At 39.1% G+C, this 19,504-nt stretch overlaps 1 protein-coding gene across 7 annotated transcripts in view; it reads right to left on the bottom strand.

Moving 5' to 3' along the window:
• SIDT1 (SID1 transmembrane family member 1) overlaps positions 1–19,504 on the bottom strand; it is a 115,149-nt gene that overhangs the window by 53,297 nt on the left and 42,348 nt on the right. For all 7 annotated transcript variants that reach the window (XR_011249229.1, XR_011249228.1, XM_069553579.1 and 4 more), the window contains exons 4-7: positions 11,777–11,822; positions 4,085–4,186; positions 3,380–3,463; positions 1,430–1,517 (exon numbers count right to left, since the gene is read on the bottom strand). Coding sequence is in view for 5 of the 7 variants with exons in the window: in XM_069553579.1 (XP_069409680.1) it covers positions 1,430–1,517; positions 3,380–3,463; positions 4,085–4,186; positions 11,777–11,822 (320 nt within the window). In the remaining 2 variants the exon portion in view is untranslated. The remainder of the gene's footprint in view (positions 1–1,429; positions 1,518–3,379; positions 3,464–4,084; positions 4,187–11,776; positions 11,823–19,504) is intronic.

Raw genomic sequence — 19,504 nt, 5'->3', positions numbered from 1 at the left:
CCAAACCTTCAAACCATCTAATACTCTTTGGTTAAAACTTTCCATTTGACCTTAGTTTGGGTGCATTTTGGTAGCACTAAGTGACTTAATTTAGAATGTAGCATTTCTTAAATGAAGAAGTCTTGAACTTTCTGCTCATATCACATATAACTCAATATACCATGGAAATCTGAAGAAAACAGCTGCAAAAATAGAGAGCTCCTTCATCTTTTGGTTTGCATTTTTCTAGCCAGTGAGAATTTGTTTTTCTTATATAGCCATTAAAGGATTTGTAGTTTACAAAAACATTGGATGTTGGCAAAACTCTAGAGCTATGTAACTAAGAGATTAAAGAATATATGAGGAGGCCCAACCGGGAGGGTATGTATGTATACATTCGGCTGATTCACATTGTTGTTCAGCAGAAACTAACACAACATTGTAAAGCAAATATATTCCAAAAAAAAATTAAAACAGGGCTTAAAAAAAAGAATACATGAGAAGAAGATTCACCTGAATACCAAGAGAACAGTGTTACACTCAACAGTTAACACTCTCCACGTTGGTCACATATGGCCCATCAGCTGTTGAGGGGTCCATGTTTTCAATCAACAGCCTTTTCCATTGCCATGGTAATTAGTGGGTAGTTGCCCACAGCCACTGTGTTGTGCCTAAGAGCTTACACATTGGGTAGGTTGTCAGTTGGGATAAGTTGCCCTACTTTGCTTACTTACTATCTTGAAAGGTACAATTTTGGCAGTGGGGATTGAGAATTCTGACTTTTCCTGGGGAAATGATGACTACTGATAAATACAGGTGGCTCCATTACTGCTAGCTACCAAAATGATCTTAGAAAATGGACGTCTATTTGCTGTATTAAAGTCATTATTTCATGTGTGTGTGTGTGCATGTGCACACGTGTGTGTGTTAGTCACTCAGTCATGTCTGACTCTCTGCAGCCCCATGGGCTACAGCCCACTAAGCTCCTCTATCTGTGGAATTCTCCAGACAAGAATGTTGGAGTGGGTAGTCATTCCCTTCTCCAGGGAATCTTCCTGACTCAGGGATTGAACCTGGGTCTCCTGCATTGCAGGGGAATTCTTTACCATCTGAGCCACAAGGAAGCCCCATTACTTCATAGTAGTAAATATTTGTTGAGTAAAGAGCCAACTTACCTCATATAGTCTGAGGAAGTACAAGACTTTGAAAAGATTCAAGGTGGTAAATGGTATTTTGAAGTATCAATAATGTCTTGAGATCTATTATTTTCTTCCCTTTATTTTTTTCTCAAGTACATCTCAGACTGCCTTATCAAGCCATTGCTGATAACCCTGACTTACTAGAGATGGTTGAAAGGGATCAGAAGGGGCCAAAATGAACTTTTTGGTTTGTTTCCATTCTATTCCATTATGTTTTTCTACATAGCCAAATATTCCTCACTGTTGCTTACCCTGGATGAAAAAAGATCCTCCACAGGCATAATCTTCAGGCTTTATCACAAACACCACAAAGAACTGCTCACCTGGAAAATCCTTCTTCTGTGTAAGACATAAAGATAGAAGAAGGGAGAAAATTCATAGTGGTGGGGGCAAAAAGAAGGAAAGAGAAAAAAAGTAAAGTTCACCCCTCTCCCTAACTCCTTAGGAAGGATTCACACATTCCCATGATCTACTCCAGGTTATCCATAATAAAATAATTGTTATATCCAAGAAATTATGTAGATACACTCTTCTGATTTCAGTCTGTCTTGTGCCCACTTGAGTGCTTAGAATTGTATAAAATATATGTCAACAGCCTATGTTTAATAACTAATACTTACATATTAAATTCTTTAATAAACTTTATTTTTAGAGCTGTTTTAGCTTTTTATAGTGTTATAGCTTTTTAGAGTGTTTTTATCTTAAAATTCAATGATAAATGACTTTCTGAAAAGTCATTCAGTCAGCAGACAAATAAATAATTTAGGTCAGGGGAGCAAATACTCAAGTTAGGAGACTTGAGTTATAGTCCTGACTTTGACTTTCTCTGAGTGAGCTTCTCTGTGTTCCAGTTTGTTATCCATGAATGAAGCATGGTTGACAAGATAATCTTTAAGATCTAGTATATTTATACAGTCTTGACTTTATATTATTCCCAAATTTCTGATGTTAAACCTATCCAGAAAATGGCCCAAGACTGAATCAGGAGTCCAGAGAGATGTACTAATTTGTTGCCAAATACATTCAGAGTGAGAAAGTACTGATACACTTTGTTCTTCATTAATTTACTGTCCAGATGGTATAAAAATCTGAGTTTCCTATTATGCTTAGTTTTTGTCCTTTTAAATATGGGACTATATAATGCTGAGGTGCTAAGGAAAAAAATACTAAAACAAGAGCAGATATTTGAGGTATCAAATATGAGACATTAAAAATTAAAGCCTGACTAGTAGAAGGTTTTAGTTCTGATACTTAAATTATAATTAACCCCTCCTCATTCATGACCTGCTATTCAATAAACAGTATCTCCTTACCTAGAGAACATATCAAATTGCAGGTACCTCAAGTAAATACCACTGTAAAGGCAGGAACAGAATATCTTTGAAAATATGCTGACATGGTGTGTATGTATTTTTGCTATAAAATTATCACTGAAACAAAAATTTAATTATAATACCAAAAGGGCAAACTTCTACACAAATGTGGTTCATATTCCTTTGAACTTACCCATTCTGTCCAGAGTTGAAGTCCTCTTTTGGTTACTGTCACTAGTACAAATTATCAAAATATGTGTCTTTTAAATTGAAATCTTACTATTTTCAGGTGTCTCAGTGGTAAAGAATCTGCCTGCCAATGCAGGAGATGCAGGAGATTCAGGTTTGATCCCTGGATTGGAAAGATCCCCTGGAGGAAGATATGGCAACCCACTCTAGTATTCTTGCCTGGACAATTCCATGGGCAGAGAAGCCTGGTGGGCTGCAGTCCATAGGGTCGCAAAGAGTAAGCAACTGAGCATGCATGCAAACATAGCTGATTTACAATAATGTTTTAGTAGAATATATTTAGTTGTTTTAAATTGATCAGATAAACTTTATGCTAAATTGGCACCCCCTTCATTGAGTAGACTGGAATCTTTCACCCTTATCTCTGTAAGCAATCTGTCAGACACCTCTCCTGCTGCATCACAGGTTCCCAAGATTCCCCAAGGGGAACAGGGCATCTGGTAGAGTAGCATTATCCACCAGGTATAGCAATCTTTGTTTTGAAATCAATCAGAAAGGAAAGAGATTCAGTGTACACAGTGAGCGGTAGTCCTTTAGGTTTCTCTAAATTCAGTGGGTGACCAAACTGGTTCAGTAGGTAACCTGATTATAAACTGTGCATTGTCATTGATGATGATGCCCACAGAAGTGATGTCTCACCTGTAGTGTGATGGCAGCTTTCTTAGTCATGGACTGGTAGACACCATTAAATTCCACATTGTGGTCAAGATCGTATACTGGGCACTGTCATATGCATGGGGGATAAAAAGGAAAATATCACTATTATCATATATACATACCACATATACCACCTGGATCACAGAGGAGGGGGTCCTTACTGAGCCAGAAACCATGAAGAGTTTCCTCCCAGAACAGTCATGAAATAGTTTTCCTAAAATTTGGTGCCTTGTCCTCTGAAGTCAAGGTCACTTAATATTAATATTAAAGAGAACATAAAAGATCTGTCTTAAAGTATATTTCACCTTTCCCATATTTTATTAATACTTTATGAGACAGAAAGGGCCTAATGACACAACAAAAAATTCAAAGCTTAGAACAAGCAGTAGGTTTCTGTTTTCCTTGTGCAGTTCACAACTTGGTCTTCCTTATTCTCTGTCACGATCCTCCTTCCCTCCCTTCCTTCCTTTGTTTATCTTGGTGAAGAGTCAACTTCTCTCTATCTCCCCAGATCAATGTCTATAAACACATACTGTGCACTTGCGTGCACAAGATACAGCTTTTACTATTTAGCAGTCTTGTCAGCAGGACAAAGTAAGAGGATGAAATGGTGCTCATGCTCTCTCTCATTTATCCTAAGACAATATAAAACTCCATATTGGAAGGTTGACAAGTTATGAAACTCACCATGATATTTTGGACTGAGACAACAGAACATGGATAAGCCAATGTAGACACGACTTTAATGATAACTGAGTCTACGTCTTCAGGAAATTTGTATAGGAAATACTGAGAATAAAAAAAAAAAGGATTTGTTAATGCTAAGAAATGTTTACAGTCGCAAACTATTTTCTCGTGAATAAGGTGGTTTCCTCTAATACGAGGCACAAAGTTCAGATGTAAATCTCAGGAAGCCTCCAGTAATTCAGCTAGCCATTCATCTCTTGCATATTGAGCAGATGCTCTGTGCAGGGCTCAGATACTAGGAATACAGCCATGAGCAAGACAAAGGAGCCATTTCATACAACATTGCCGTATCATTTTTTATGATATTTATTTCTCAACTAAACTTTGCTACACTTCATTCCAATTGCAACTTAAGAAGACACCCCCACCCTTTGAATCAGAGATATATGAAATGTAACAGGAAACAAAGTTTACCTCTGTGTGGTCATTTTGAAATATGAAGCTCTTCCTTGAAAGGCAGACAAGCTTGTTCTTCAAGAATCTTAACCACCTTCCCATAGGCAAGAATTAGCACTACACCCACCTTTCCCCTAGACTTTTTGTGTTTTTTTTGGCCAAAGAATCTATTTCTTGGCTGGAACTCAGTGAGATGACATTTAGATTCAAAGACCAAGCCCTACATTTAGGCTCCTGAAATATGTTCACAATTTTGGGCAGGCTAAGATATCTTTAAAAGTATTTCTCAAACATCAGAATAAGGAAGCATTTATAATAGAGGTTATACTATTTACCTACTTAGATTATCAATTCACCAGAAAAATTTATTAACTCTAAGTTTTAAACACGTTGCTAATAATGAAGAAAGGGGACTTCTTCCCAGTAATTATAAATATAGTAACTGGTTGAGAAGCTTGATATGAAATACATGAATAAGACTCTGAGGAAAATCAGACAAAGATGCCACAAAGAAAGAAAACTACAGGCCAATATCACTGATTAAAATAGATGCAAAAATCCTTAACAAAATTCTAGCAAACAGAATCCAATAACATATTAAAAAAGACCATACATCATTACCAAGTGGGCTTTATCCCAGGGATGCAAGGTCTCTTCAATATCTGCAAATCAATCAATGTAACACACCACAGTAACAAATTGAAAGATAAAAGACATGATTATCTCAATAGATGCAGAGAAAGCCTTTGACAAAATTCAACATCCATTTATGATAAAAACCCTCCAGAAAGCAGGAATAGAAGGAACATACCTCAATATAATAAAAGCTATATATGACGAACCCACAGCAAACATTATCCTCAATGGTGAAAAACTGAAAGCATTTCCCCTAAAGTCAGAAACAAGACAAGGGTGCCCACTCTCACCACTACTGGAAGTTTTGGCCACAGCAATTAGAGCAGAAAAAGAAAGGAATCCAGATTGGAAAAGAAGAAGTAAAACTCTCACTGTTTGCAGATGACATGATCCTCTACATAGAAAACCCTAAAGACTCCACCAGAAAATTACTACAGCTAATCAATGAATATAGTAAAGTTGCAGGATATAAAATTAACATACAGAAATCCCTTGCATTCCTATACACTAACAATGAGAAAACAGAAAGAGAAATTAAGGAAACAACAATTCCATTCACCATTGCAACGTAAAGAATAAGATACTTAGGAATATATCTACCTAAAGAAACAAAAGACCTATATATAGAAAACTATAAAACACTGATGAAAGAAATCATAGGACACAAATAGATGGAGGAATATACCATGTTCATGGATCGGAAGAATCAATATAGTGAAAATGAGTATACTACCCAAAGCAGTCTATAGATTCAATGCAATCCCTATCAAGCTACCAAGGGTATTTTTCACAGAACTAGAACAAATAATTTCACAGTGTGTATGGAAATACAAAAAACCTCGAATAACAAACACAATCTTGAGAAAGAAGAATGGAACTGGAGGAATCACCCTGCCTGACTTCAGGCTCTACTACAAAGCCACAGTCAAGACAGTATGGTACTGGCACAAAGACAGAAATATAGATCAATGGAACAAAATAGAAAGCTCAGAGATAAATCCACACACCTATGGACACCTTATCTTTGACAAAGGAGGCAAGAATATACAATGGAGAAAAGAATATACAATGGAGAAAAGACAATCTTTTTAACAAGTGGTGCTGGGAAAACTGGTCAACCATTTGTAAAAGAATGAAACTAGAACACCATACACAAAAATAAACTCAAAATGGATTAAAGATCTATATGTAAGACCAGAAACTATAAAACTCCTAGAGGAAAACATAGGCAAAACACTCTCTGACATAAATCACAGCAGGATCCTCCATGACCCACCTCCCAGAATATTGGAAATAGAAGCAAAAATAAACAAATGGGACCTAATTAAACTTAAAAGCTTTTGCACAACGAAGGAAACTGTAAGCAAGGTGAAAAGACAGTCTTCAGAATGGGAGAAAATAATAGCAAACGAAGCAACTGACAAAGAATTAATCTCTCAATTCCAGGAAAATAAACGACCCAATCAAAAAATGGGCCAAAGAACTAAACAGACATTTCTCCAAAGAAGACATACAGATGGCTAACAAACACATGAAAAGATGCTCAACATAATTCATTATCAGAAATGCAAATCAAAACCACAATGAGGTACCATCTCACACCAGTCAGAATGGCTGCTATCCAAAAGTCTATAAGCAAGAAATGCTGGAGAGGATGTGGAGAAAAGGGAACCCTCTTACACTATTGGAGGGAATGCAAACTAGTACAGCCACTATGGAGAACAGTGTGGAGATTCCTTAAAAAACTGGAAATAGAACTGCCATACGACTCAGCAATCCCATTGCTGGGCATACACACCAAGGAAACCAGAATTGAAAGAGACAGTGTACCCCAATGTTCATCACAGCACTGTTTATAATAGCCAGGACATGGAAGCAACCTAGATGTACATCAGCAGACGGATGGATAAGAAAGCTCTGGTACATATATTACTCAGCCATTAAAAATAATACATTTGAATCAATTCTAATGAGGTGGATGAAACTGGAGCCTATTATACAGGGTGAAGTGAGTTAGAAAGAAAAACACCAGTACAGTATACTAACTCATATATATGGAATTTAGAAAGATGATAACAATAACCCTATATGCGAGACAGCAAAAGAGATACAGATGTATAGAATAGACTTTTGGACTCTGTAGGAGAAGGCGAGGGTGGGATGATTTGAGAGAATAGCATTGAAACATGTATATTATCGTATGTGAAATAGATCGCCAGTCCAGGTTCGATGCATGAGACAGGGTGCTCAGGGCTGGTGCACTGGGATGACCCAGAGGGATGGGATGGGGAGGGAGGTGGGAGGGGAGTTCAGTATGGGGAACACGCGTACACCCGTGGCAGATTCATGTTGATGTATGGCAAAAACCACTACAATATTGTAAAGTCAGTAGCTTCCAATTAAAATAAATAAATTTTTTAAAAAAGACTTTGAGGAAAACAAACAAAAAAGCCCCCATCTCCAGGCATTAGTAAATCTATCACTTTGAAGGAGTGGCAAACCCATTAAAACTTCATTTTGCATTCCATCATCCTCTTAACTAATCTTATCCTGAGAACCAGAGCAATGAAAATAGAACTTTTCAACAATCCAAAACCTTCCAAGTAGGGAAAAATTATCTTAAGATTAAAGAGTATCATTAATGCTACTGTTTGGAAGTCTGTTCATGCCTTGTAACAGACGGCAATGCTCTCAAGAACCCACTTCATTTTGCGCTTTTATTTTGGAGCTTGATTCAAATACATAGAATACAGGGCTCTTCCAAAGGTGAATACTCTGGAATTCCGAACATGTGTTCTTGGTTCTTAGGGAAACCATACTTTGTTATCTCAAAGGCATTATTATGGCTACTATTACCAAGATAATCACGATGGTGTGATGACTCACCTAGAGCCAGACATCCTGGAATGTGAAGTCAAGCGGGCCTTAGAAAGCATCACTACGAACAAAGCTAGTGGAGGTGATGGAATTCCAGTTGAGCTGTTTCAAATCCTGAAAGATGATGCTGTGAAAGTGCTGTACTCAATATGCCAGCAAATGTGGAAAACTCAGCAGTGGCCACAGGACTTGAAAAGGTCAGTTTTCATTCCAATCCCAAAGAAAGGCAATGCCAAAGACTGCTCAAACTACTGCACAGTTGCACTCATCTCACACGCTAGTAATGTTCAAAATTCTCCAAGCCAGGCTTCAGCAATACATGAACCGTGAACTTCTTGATGTTCAAGCTGGTTTTAGAAAAGGCAGAGGAACCAGAGGTCAAATTGCCAACATCTGATGGATCATCGAAAAAGTAAAAGAGTTCCAGAAAAACATCTATTTCTGCTTTATTGACTATGCCAAAGCCTTTGACTGTGTAGATCACAGTAAACTGTGGAAAATTCTGAAAGAGATGGGAATACCAGACCACATGACCTGCCTCTTGAGAAATCTGTATTCAGGTCAGGAAGCAACAGTCAGAACCGGACATGGAACAACAGACTGGTTCCAAATAGGAAAAGGAGTATGTCAAGGCTGTATATTGTCACCCTGCTTATTTAACTTATATGCAGAGTACATCATGAAAAACGCTGGGCTGGAGGAAGCACAAGCTGGAATCAAGATTGCCAGGAGAAATATCAATAACCTCAGATATGCAGATGACACCACCCTTATGGCAGAAAGTGAAGAGGAACTAAAAAGCCTCTTGATGAAAGTGAAAGAGGAGAGTGAAAAAGTTGGCTTGAAGCTCAACATTCAGAAAATGAAGATCATGGCCTCTGGTCCAATCACTTCATGGGAAATAGATGGAGAAACAGTGGAAACAGTGCCAGACTTTATTTTTGTGGGGGGAAGGCTCCAAAATCACTGCGGATGGTGACTGCAGCCATGAAATTAAAAGGCTATTACTCCTTGGAAGGAAAGTTATGACCAACCTAGATAGCATATTCAAAAGTAGAGACATTACTTTGCCAACAAAGGTCTGTCTAGTCAAGGCTATGGTTTTTCCAGTGGTCATGTATGGATGTGAGAGTTGGACTGTGAAGAAAGCTGAGTGCTGAAGAATTGATGCTTTTGAACTGTGGTGTTGGAGAAGACTCTTGAGAGTCCCCTGGACTGCAAGGAGATCCAACCAGTCCATTCTGAAGGAGATCAGTCCTGGGTGTTCTTTGGAAGGAATGACGCTAAAGCTGAAACTCCAGTACTTTGGCCACCTCATGTGAAGAGTTGACTCATTGGAAAAGCTTCTGATGCTGGGAGGGATTGGGGGCAGGAGGAGAAGGGGACGACCAAGGATGAGATGGCTGGATGGCATCACTGACTCGATGGACGTGAGTCTGAGTGAACACCGGGAGTTGGTGATGGACAGGGAGGCCTGGCATGCTGCGATTCATGGGGTTGCAAAGAGTCGGACACGACTGAGAGACTGAACTGAACTGAACTATTAGCAGTAATGAAAATGAATGCCATATATATTCCCACATATTCTAGGAGTTCATTTTGTGCAAGTTGTAGACCTCTACTGAAGTCTTATCTATAAGCCAAAACATTACCAATCTTCTGGGTTTTTAAATTGCCTTAAATTTTATTAATTTAATTATTTGGCTGAGCTGGGCCTTTGTTGCTACATGCGAGCCTTCTCTAGTTGTGGTGAGTGGAGGCTACTCTCTAGGTGCAGTGTGTGGGCTTCTCATTGTGGTGACTTCTCTTGTTGTGGAGCAGGGGCTCTAGGGCATGAGGGCTTCAGTAGTTATGGCGCAGGAGGTTAGCTGCCCTGAGGCATGTGGAATCTTCCCTGACCAGGGATCAAACCCATGTCCCCTCATTGGCAGGCAGATTCTTAACCACTTGAAGAATCACCAGTGAAGTCCCACCAGTTTTCTTTACCTCTGAATTACCATAAATCCCAAGTAAATAAACCCGTTGTCTTGATATTGTACTTGTACCAGAAAGAAGCAAATGAGAAGGATCTAAAGCAATGCCTGGAATTGAGGCTAAAAATCACCTTCTTACATCCTGATTACCTAACCAGTTTCCGTAACCTGCTTCTATCTATAGGAACAGAGGTAGGCAGTGATGTTGCAGGTTGTCTGAGTCTGTACAATAGTTTGGATGAATTTAAAGGTACAGAAATTCTTTTCTACAGTTGAAGAAGATAAAAAATATAGGCCAAAATGGGAACAGTTATGAGTAAAATAAGACCTTACAGGTGTCAAAGAATTTGTTTTGTTTCATGAGTTTTTCTAGGTATATTTTACTCTAGTTTCTAATTTATATACAAATGGTTTGGACTTTAGTGTTTAATAATTTTTTTTTAATGGAAAGAAGCTGCAGTATATAATCACCACTGGTTTTCAGTCTACAAAGTCCATCACGACATTCAGGACTCTGGACTGGACTATTAGACTGTACTCTTTCTGCAGTTTGGGTGCAAGTTTTTCCCTTCCTATCTAGATACCTCCCATTGCGCCTCTCACTTGGTGCTTTCAAACATTTCATGAATTACGTGACCAATACTTTGAGGTCAGTGGACTGTGGTTCTGTAGCTCTCCTGTCACTGGGGGGCAGCATACACGCACTGTGGAGACTTACTGATGGGACCTGTGACTCTTAAAGGTGTGTGGGTGTTGGCTTTGGCAGCTTTGGGGAGCTGACTGTGCACATGGATTTCCAACTCTGTGTTCCGTGATGTCATGATGGCAGTCTGAAATCGGCCGGGGTGGAGGTATTTACACTGCAGAAATGGGCAAACTCTACAAAACAGGGCTTTGCTCTGAGAACTGGTTCACTAGCTCACGAGTGATTGTAATAGATTTACAACAGCATCCATACAATATGTTAATCCCAGTTCTAGTATATCCAAGGCCACTTTTGACCAAAGTTGTATTGCAGCCTACTGAAAATTTACAAGAAACACCAGGACATTAAATAAATCTGCTTTAAACTTGGTTGTTGCATGAACCTTACTCTTTTAGAATCTATGAAAGGAAAAAGGAAAGTAGCTAGCAGTATCACTAGAAAAGCAGCCTGAATCAAAGTTTTAATCAGTTTATTTGGTTTACGATTATGGCCTAGTGAAGAGCATAACCCAAGTATCTAAATCTTCTGATAATTTTTGTCAGCATACCTGTTCTTTCTTAATGATGGAAGAAATGAATTTTATCCATTAAAATATTAAAATCTGTCTCATTTTTGTTATATTTTCCAGATCAGTTGTTTACTTTTGTATCTGTTTAGTGGTGGCCTTCCATTCTCTGTCTCCCCATCCCCATCCTAATTATAAGGTCCGTGCAGGCAGAAGTCGCACTTCTCTTCTTCTTCATCCTTCTATCCCTGGCACCTAATACAGCTTAACACTGTACCTGGTGTGCATAGTTGGCCCACAATCTGATGAATGAAGGTTAAGACAAGGAATATCTGTAAACATGTCACGCCTCCCGTTTCACACCAGTTCAAGTGATAAGGTTAATGATGTGACTAAAATCTCAATTATAAGAACCACATTCCAAAAATACCAATATAGCTCAAGTTGTAAAAGATTAAGGGCAACACCACATGCTAACTCAACCTGTTACCATGATTTCTTTGGGTGAGAATCATGATAACTTTGAAGCCTTCACTTACCTGAGGTTGAGAGGGGCTGGCAGTGAAGTGAAAGGCAACATTTGTCCTGAGAAATACAAGGGAAAGGGGGAAAAGTGAAAGAAAAACATAAGTTAGCAAGCAAAAGTTGTTTCTTAAAAAAATCTCAAACTAGATACAAGAAATGCCCTACCCTTTGAGAAAGGTGTTCTGTTTGGGCCCATAAAAGTGACAAAGTACACTGCATGGGAACTTGGTGGTTTCAGCTGTCAAGAATGATCAAGTTGGGGAAGGGATCAATTTTATGTCTTTAAATAAACCCATAAAGTTATACCTATACAAGTAAGTACTTTGACTTTTATAGACACATTTGTCTTCAGATTCTCTTAAGATTTTATACTCAACTATAAGTTTTAGATGTCAGAAGTGGGCTGAAAGAGAGAGGAAAAGAAGGCTTGGGGTTCTTTTGCATAATTCAGATAGAACTTAAAAATAATTTTGATGTATCCATGGCAAAAATATCACTTTTTAAACAACACAATGAGTAGATAATCACCATGGGAGGGTCTCTAGGGATAGGAGCATGCTCTTCCTGCCCCAAGCACGCCACAGTTGTCTACATTTCCCTCCAAGATCAGGTCTTCTTTGGGTTAGGCATTGCCGTCTAAGACCCTTCTTAAAATACACATACCACCAAAAGTGTATAATGAAGCTATTTTCTTTTCAATTATCAACTTTCTAGAAATTATTTTATTAGATATTTGCATCTTCTGTGAAAGACAGCAGTGATCCAGCACTGAGGAGAGTGAGGAGGATGTGGGACACATACTTTGGTAGCATAGAGTGCTATTGGAAAGGACACATGTGAACAGTTCAAGAGACTGGAAAATGCAAAAACAGATTAGGTCTCCTCTGTAGTCATGCAAGGGCTTTTGTTCTTTCTGGTTCTTGGCTCATCTTTAATTGTGAGGATCACTCACACATACTCACTTTATTCTCCATGCCTGCATCAGGAGAATGGCATGAGATTTTTTCACACAACCCTTCAGTGTGACCTGCCCTTCTGGAAACCTGAACTTCTGGGGCCCCTCCACAGCTTCATCCCCTGATGCTCTCTAAAGAGTCTTGTTTTATCCACTCCTAATTTTTCCTTTTATAAAAATTAAACCATTTAACATTTTTACTAAAGATTCCTTTAGAAAGGGCATGTCAGGACATTTGACGCATGAAGTGTGTAATTGGAGGTGTTGTTTAGAAGTCACAGATTTTGAGCATTGTTTCTAAAGGTAATGACAAACAATTTAGGCCATTAGCAGACTAGACTTAGAATTTAGCAGTAGATATAATTTATATATATATCCACTCTCAATAGCAATCATCATTAGAGTCAAAGGTTGGTTCTGCTGAAGCATGGTTAATAACACATGAACTTATGTCACATAAAGAAGCTAAAGTTGGTATCAAATCCAGCTCTGTGTGTGCTCTGAGACTCCTCAGCCAGAGTCAGGAACCACACGCTGTGCATGGCTCTCTGCAGCATGCAGAATGCCATCTGCAGTTACCAGGGCAACACGGGCCCTCAGTTCTGTCTGTTGCCAGGTCAGAGGAATGAAAAGGACAGTGGTTTTCTTGGCTGGCAACAGACAGGTTAAGATTTCCAGAAGCAAAGAGTTTTCTTTGGCCAGAAATTTGTTTTTAAATTCTCCCCTGTCATTTGTATTCCAGTTAAGACATTGAATGTGTGGACATGGATAGGAATTTTCTATTTTTTCCCCCTTGTTCTTTCTGTTGTCTTTACTAGTACAACACATACAAACTTCAAAAACATATTATTTTCCTTAAGACTATCCCATGTACTCTCCTCTTTCTCCTGGAGTCAACAGTGTGTGCAAAATAAACATGGTGTCTGTTGCAGATGAAAGGTTCTGCTTCCTTCCCCATAGGCCTCCAGCAGAGGTGGAGAAGGTTTATTTTATCAGGAGTCATTAAACAACAGAACAAGTCTAACTGAGACACATGTACACCTTCAGTTTTAGAGAAGGAAGTGTATAATTTTTGACTTACTTGTTTGAAAAAATTAAACACAAGAAACAAAAGTTTACCTAATAAATAAGAAAACCTAAAAACTAACTTTGTTTCCTCACTGTGGCTAGCTTGAGGGAAAGTGAAAGAGAAAAAGAACAGAGGAGTCGAGAGATGGGAGAAGAGGGGAGAGGGGTCCAGGGGGAAGGGATAGAGAGACAGAGTGCAGGAGGTAATGAAACAGAACAAGGAAAGGGAGATGGGAAGAAAGGATCAGTGGAAAGACAAAGTCAAAAGCTAAGTCATTTTTTTGAGGTGAGTACAGAGAAGACTCTGAGATTCATATTCATCTTATTATATGACAGCAAGCCCCTAGCACAGAGCAGAGTGGGGATTCAAAACCCTCCCTTTGTTTGTCGAAGGAAATTACACTGGTTATTCACCTGGACTATGGACTTCAGAGTATCGTTTCCCGTTATCTCCTTCCTGCCATCTGTCATGCACTGACTTTGTTTACCACAAATCTCCCCACAGCCCTCCACCATCTGTAGCCCTCCACCTCATGGCTCTGGTCAGAGGATAAACTCTCCATGCATGTGCTAAATTCTGTCCTTTCTTCTCTTCTCTGGGACTTTGCTTCTACAAAAATCGAACTGTCCTATAAACTTTATTTGCCTTGCTTCTCCTTGGTTTATAAACATACTCTAGTCTCAACCATTTTCAAAATAAATAACAAACAAATGCCCCCAACAAAGTTGTGCTGTTTTCCCTGGATTTCCCCCCTTCGATGTCATTCTGTATCCTCCCTCTCTTTCACAGACCAGCCTCTTCACAGGGCGCTGTGCTCCCATCCCTCATTCACACTTTCCCTTCCCCACTGCTGTCAGGGTTCTTTCCCTACCATCTTGCTGAGGTTGCCAGTCACCTCCTCTTGGCTAAATCCAGTGACTTAATCCCTAACGCTCCTTCCCTCTTTGTGACATTTGGCACTGACTACCACACCTTCTGCCTTAGAACTTTCCCTCTCATGGGCTCTGTGACATCTGCTTTCCTGGGTTTTCTCTCATGCATCTGCCCATGCCGACTCAGCTTCTTCTGAGAGTTCCTGTTTCTCAGACCATCCCTTACATGAGGATCTGACCCACAGTCCTGTTTTTGATCTCTTCATTTTCCTTAACCATATATATCTTCATTCATATATGTATAACCATATGTTATAATTGCCACAAAAATGTCATATATATGTATGTATGTATGTGTCTGCACACACACACACACACACACACACACACAGAGTTGCTGCAACAATGCCAGAGAATCACAAGTTTCCATATTCAGCCCAGGGCTACATCCAGAGCTCCACTCACTGAAGAGTGCTTCTCTGCTGGGCTTCTGCACTTCACTGTCCCTCAAGGCATCTCAAAGTCCATATATGATCAAAATGGAATGTACTCCCCTTTCCTTGACCCTTATCTGCCACATCTGTCCATAAGCCTCACCTGAATCCTGATATCATTGTTGGAGTCATCTTGGATTCCCCTCCACAACTACTGCTCACTCTGTCTTACTGATTCTATATAATTGTAACTCGTGAAGCACTGTCTTTGCTCAAGTAACATTCAATAAGAAAACAAACAAACAAACATGAAAAGCAATGTAAATCATTATGTAGTCTACCCCAAATATCAAAGGGCAATTACATAGGATGACGCATAGCAAAATGGTCTAAAAGCCTCTTCACTCATCCATTTCCTCAAAAATCTATTGCTATTTATGGCACAGTAGCTGCGCTAGCACACTGAAAACTCCCTCTCAAAACAGACTCAAGATCCCACTTAGAAGGCTACAGGAGGGTTGAAGGATTCAAGTACTGTATTTTTTAATGACTGTCTTTTTAAAATTTAAATTTGATTTATTTTTTAATTGAAGGATAATTGCTTTGCACAGTTTTGTTGTTTCTCGTCAAACATCAACATGAATCAGTTGTAGGTATACATATGTTCCCTCCTTGTTTGATCATGCCACGTGTATTTTTTGGATTTGTAAATTTTCCCCATGTGTGTTATTTGACTCTTTTTCTACATTATAACTTTGTTGCTGCCATAATATATTCAGGTTCTGATAATTTTTTTATTCTTCTCTATTTAAATAAGTTCTCATTTGCCTATTTGTCTCTACCCCTGCCTCTCCAATTCATCTTCCACATGGTTACTAAAATCATCTCAAAGATCAGATTCATTAGTGGCTTCCATAACCTGCAAGGTGAAGTCTAAACACCCTGGTACAGCATAATGGTCTCAAAGAGCAAGGATGGGGTACTGCCTGCTTCTCCCTTTGTCTCCTGTAATTCTGCCTTGGGCACCACATGGCCCAGCCTTCCACATGAAGCTTCTCTTTGGTGGGCGCTGTGTCGCTCAGCCCTCTCTCCTGAGCATTGTGCTGGTGTACATTCGACACTCTGCTGGGTACCTGCACTTCAAGCTCAGCATGAACTTATCATCTCTTCCTTCCCTCCTCAAAATTCTCATTTTCTCTTAGAGGCACCGCCATCTACAAGTTATATGGTCATCCTTGACTCTCCCATTTCCCTCACCCCAAATATTCAATCAAGCTTTGTCAACTTCACCTCCAAATTCTTCCATTCATCTCCTTATTATTTATCTTGATCACAGCATCAGTCCTTTTAATTTCTCTGCCTCCAGTCTTGCCCCCTTCAAATCCATTCTCCACACACCTATGACAATTTAGACAACTGTCCAAATTTCTTAATGGCCCTTCCAAGCTTCTCCCACCCCAGGGTCAGGTGTCTGCCTGTTCCTACAGCCTTCTGCTCGCCCCTGTCTGCAGCATCACACTCTGGCACACTGAACACCAGAGCAATGGTGTCTGGGAAAAGGAGTGAGGGGAAAACGTGTGTGTGTGTGTGTGTGTGTAGGCAGGTGCAGGAGAGTTAAGACAGTGAGGAGTAATGTTTTAAAGCATAATTTTATTTTTTAAGCTGGATTTAAATAAAGAAATGCTTCTTGGAATGGAGAAATATTTTTAGATCAACAAAAATTCAGAAGGCAGTTTTAAAACAGAAAGTAGAAATAGCATGTTATAGTGGGAAGAACTCAGACCTGCAAGTCAGGGTCAAATTTAGTCTTGATTTTGCCCTTTCCCAGCTGTGTGTGTACAAATCACTTAACCTCTCTGGGCATCAGTTTGCTCATCTGTAAAAATGAAATGAGTGAGTTCAATCCCCAAATGTCCTTCTATTCTTAAAATTTATAATTCAAGAAAATAAAATCCCTGGATATGCTTCATGTACCTGCTAGTCTGACACAGAAAAACATACAAGAGAAACTTCAATGTTAGGAAAGTTGAGTTAATTCTTCAGTGTTTCTCTCAATACCTAGAGTCCAGATGTCCCCAGACCTCAGCTCTTGCCTGATCCATCATTCTCTGGATTTCTGGGTTTCCAGCAATGCAGGATCGCTGGTTCTATCCCTGGGTCGGGAAGATCCCTTGGAGAAGGAAATGGCTAACCACTCCTGTATTCTTGCCTGGAGAATTCCATAGGCAGAGGAGCCTGGCAGGCTACCGTTCATGGGGTTGCAAAGGGTTAGACATAACTGAATAACTAACACACAGCAAGGCTGGTGTGGGACAATCCAGGGCCAGGAAGGAAGGGACACATAAAGTTCCATCTCTTCTCTGGCTTATTTTAGTCTCAGAAAAGCACTTGTAACTATGTGCATTTTGAAACAGTCTTGAATGTCTGGTTGCTGAAGTCAAGTCACACTGTGAGAGGCAGAAACAAAAAAACAATGTGAGAATAGATTTGCAGTTTCACTACATGAGAATCATTCATTAACACTCGCAGACTTGTGACCTTACGACTTCAGTTTCACAGAATTCAGTTCTCCAAAGCGTCTAATTAGCCTTAGAGATACTAGCCCTAGGATTCAGGTACACTGCTACCAAGTGACAGTGACAGGGTAGACACACAGAGGCCAATTAGTAGATGCAGGCTTCTCTGAAGCTCAAAATGCCCTCTGTTCAAGTAATATGTGCCACGTCCTTCAGGTTATGAGCACGCATTCCCACACGTTTAATATCACAAATAAATTTAAATATTAAAACAAAGACAAGAACCACATTTAGAAATTGCTTAAAGGTAGTTGTTCTCAACTCTAGCTGCACGTTAGAATCACATGGAGATTCTATTAAAAATATATATATTATAATGACCAAACCTCCCTCCTAGAGACTGATATAATTGATCTTTTTCTGCCTTTTTTGGGGGGTAGGTAGGTGGTTCTTTGCTCTTGAAATCATCACATCACTTTTTTTACTCCGTAGTTAATGGAGGGACTTGTAAAATGCTCTAACTACTTCTCCATCCTTCTGAACATTCATTAATCCATCTGTCCATCTATATCCAGGTATATATACACTGTCACAGGGTACAGAGAAGACCAAGATAAATATCTGATTGCTATTAGCCACTCCACTGGCTACAGACTCCAGAATAAACTGCCTGAGAAAATTTAAGGAGAGTTTTATAATAGAGCAGAACATTCTGATCAGAAAAATAAGCTGCAAAAATACATTTCTCTATAGCTAATAATGCATTTTGCATTAAGGAATATCTCATATAATATGATATACTATATCAACTTTCTTTTATTTAGTATCAGCATGATATTTCTTTTATTATCTTTTATTTACATTCATACATTCTTTTTAAAAGATTGTACTCTTGTAAGCAACATATAAATGGACTCAAATATGCCAAGTAAGACTAGTGGGATTTAGAAAACCCATCACATATTCTGTTGTTCATTTACATTGGGTAACTATAAACATTAATTCTCCTCCTGAGATTCTTCTGACTCTGTCCCAAAGTTCTAGTGAGCAGTCAGAGTTGGGATTGTTCTTTCAAGTAGTTTCTGGCCCTGAGAGCTCCTCATTTTTGCCTCAGAAAACCTATTCGCCCCACTGAAATGGAGTCTGAACCTGAGCAGTGCTCAGACTCATAGGCTCTAAGATCCTCAACCAGAAGAAGCCAGAGCCACTGAAGGGTGGGTGATACTGGAGACGGCAACCAAAATTGTGCCAGTGTTTTCTTACTGATTTGCAGAGGTTCTTTACGTATTCTGTATATGAGTCCTTTCTTATGTGTGTCGGAAGCATGAGCTCCAGTCTATGGCTTGTCTTTCTGTTCTCTTAATGATACCTTTTGATGAGTACAAGTGAAAATTTTAATATAACCAATTTGATGATATATTTTAAGATGTTTCCTTAGAACACTGAAAAGGGAGGAAACGGTTTGAATCCTTGAGAACCCTTGAGCTTAGAGTAAGACGGGACAGGAAACTCCCTGAAGTTTTTGACCTTATTAAGGAATAACCTTAGCCTTTCTGTTTACCTTTTCACACAGATTTATGCAATATTTTACATGAGTAACCTCTGAGAGGGAACAGAACCTTCGGAGACAATGCCCTCCACTGAATCTGTTATACTCCATGTCTAAGGTAAACAACTTGAGATGATGTATCCTGACTGATTTGGTTTCAAAAGACAGTAGTGCAAGGAGAAGGAGGAAGCAGTCATCATGTTTTCTACACAAAGGACAAAGCCACATAAAATATTATTTTCAGTCTGTATACATTCCTAACCAGAAAGAGAAAACTGGAATAGTAATAAGGATGAGAAAAACAGCTTAAGATCTTCCTTAAAACAAAACTAAGACTGCCTTCAGGA

Source organism: Ovis canadensis, chromosome 1 (assembly GCF_042477335.2).
Source record: "Ovis canadensis isolate MfBH-ARS-UI-01 breed Bighorn chromosome 1, ARS-UI_OviCan_v2, whole genome shotgun sequence".
NCBI lineage: Eukaryota > Metazoa > Chordata > Mammalia > Artiodactyla > Bovidae > Ovis > Ovis canadensis.
This window is presented reverse-complemented; position numbering and strand designations above follow the sequence as displayed.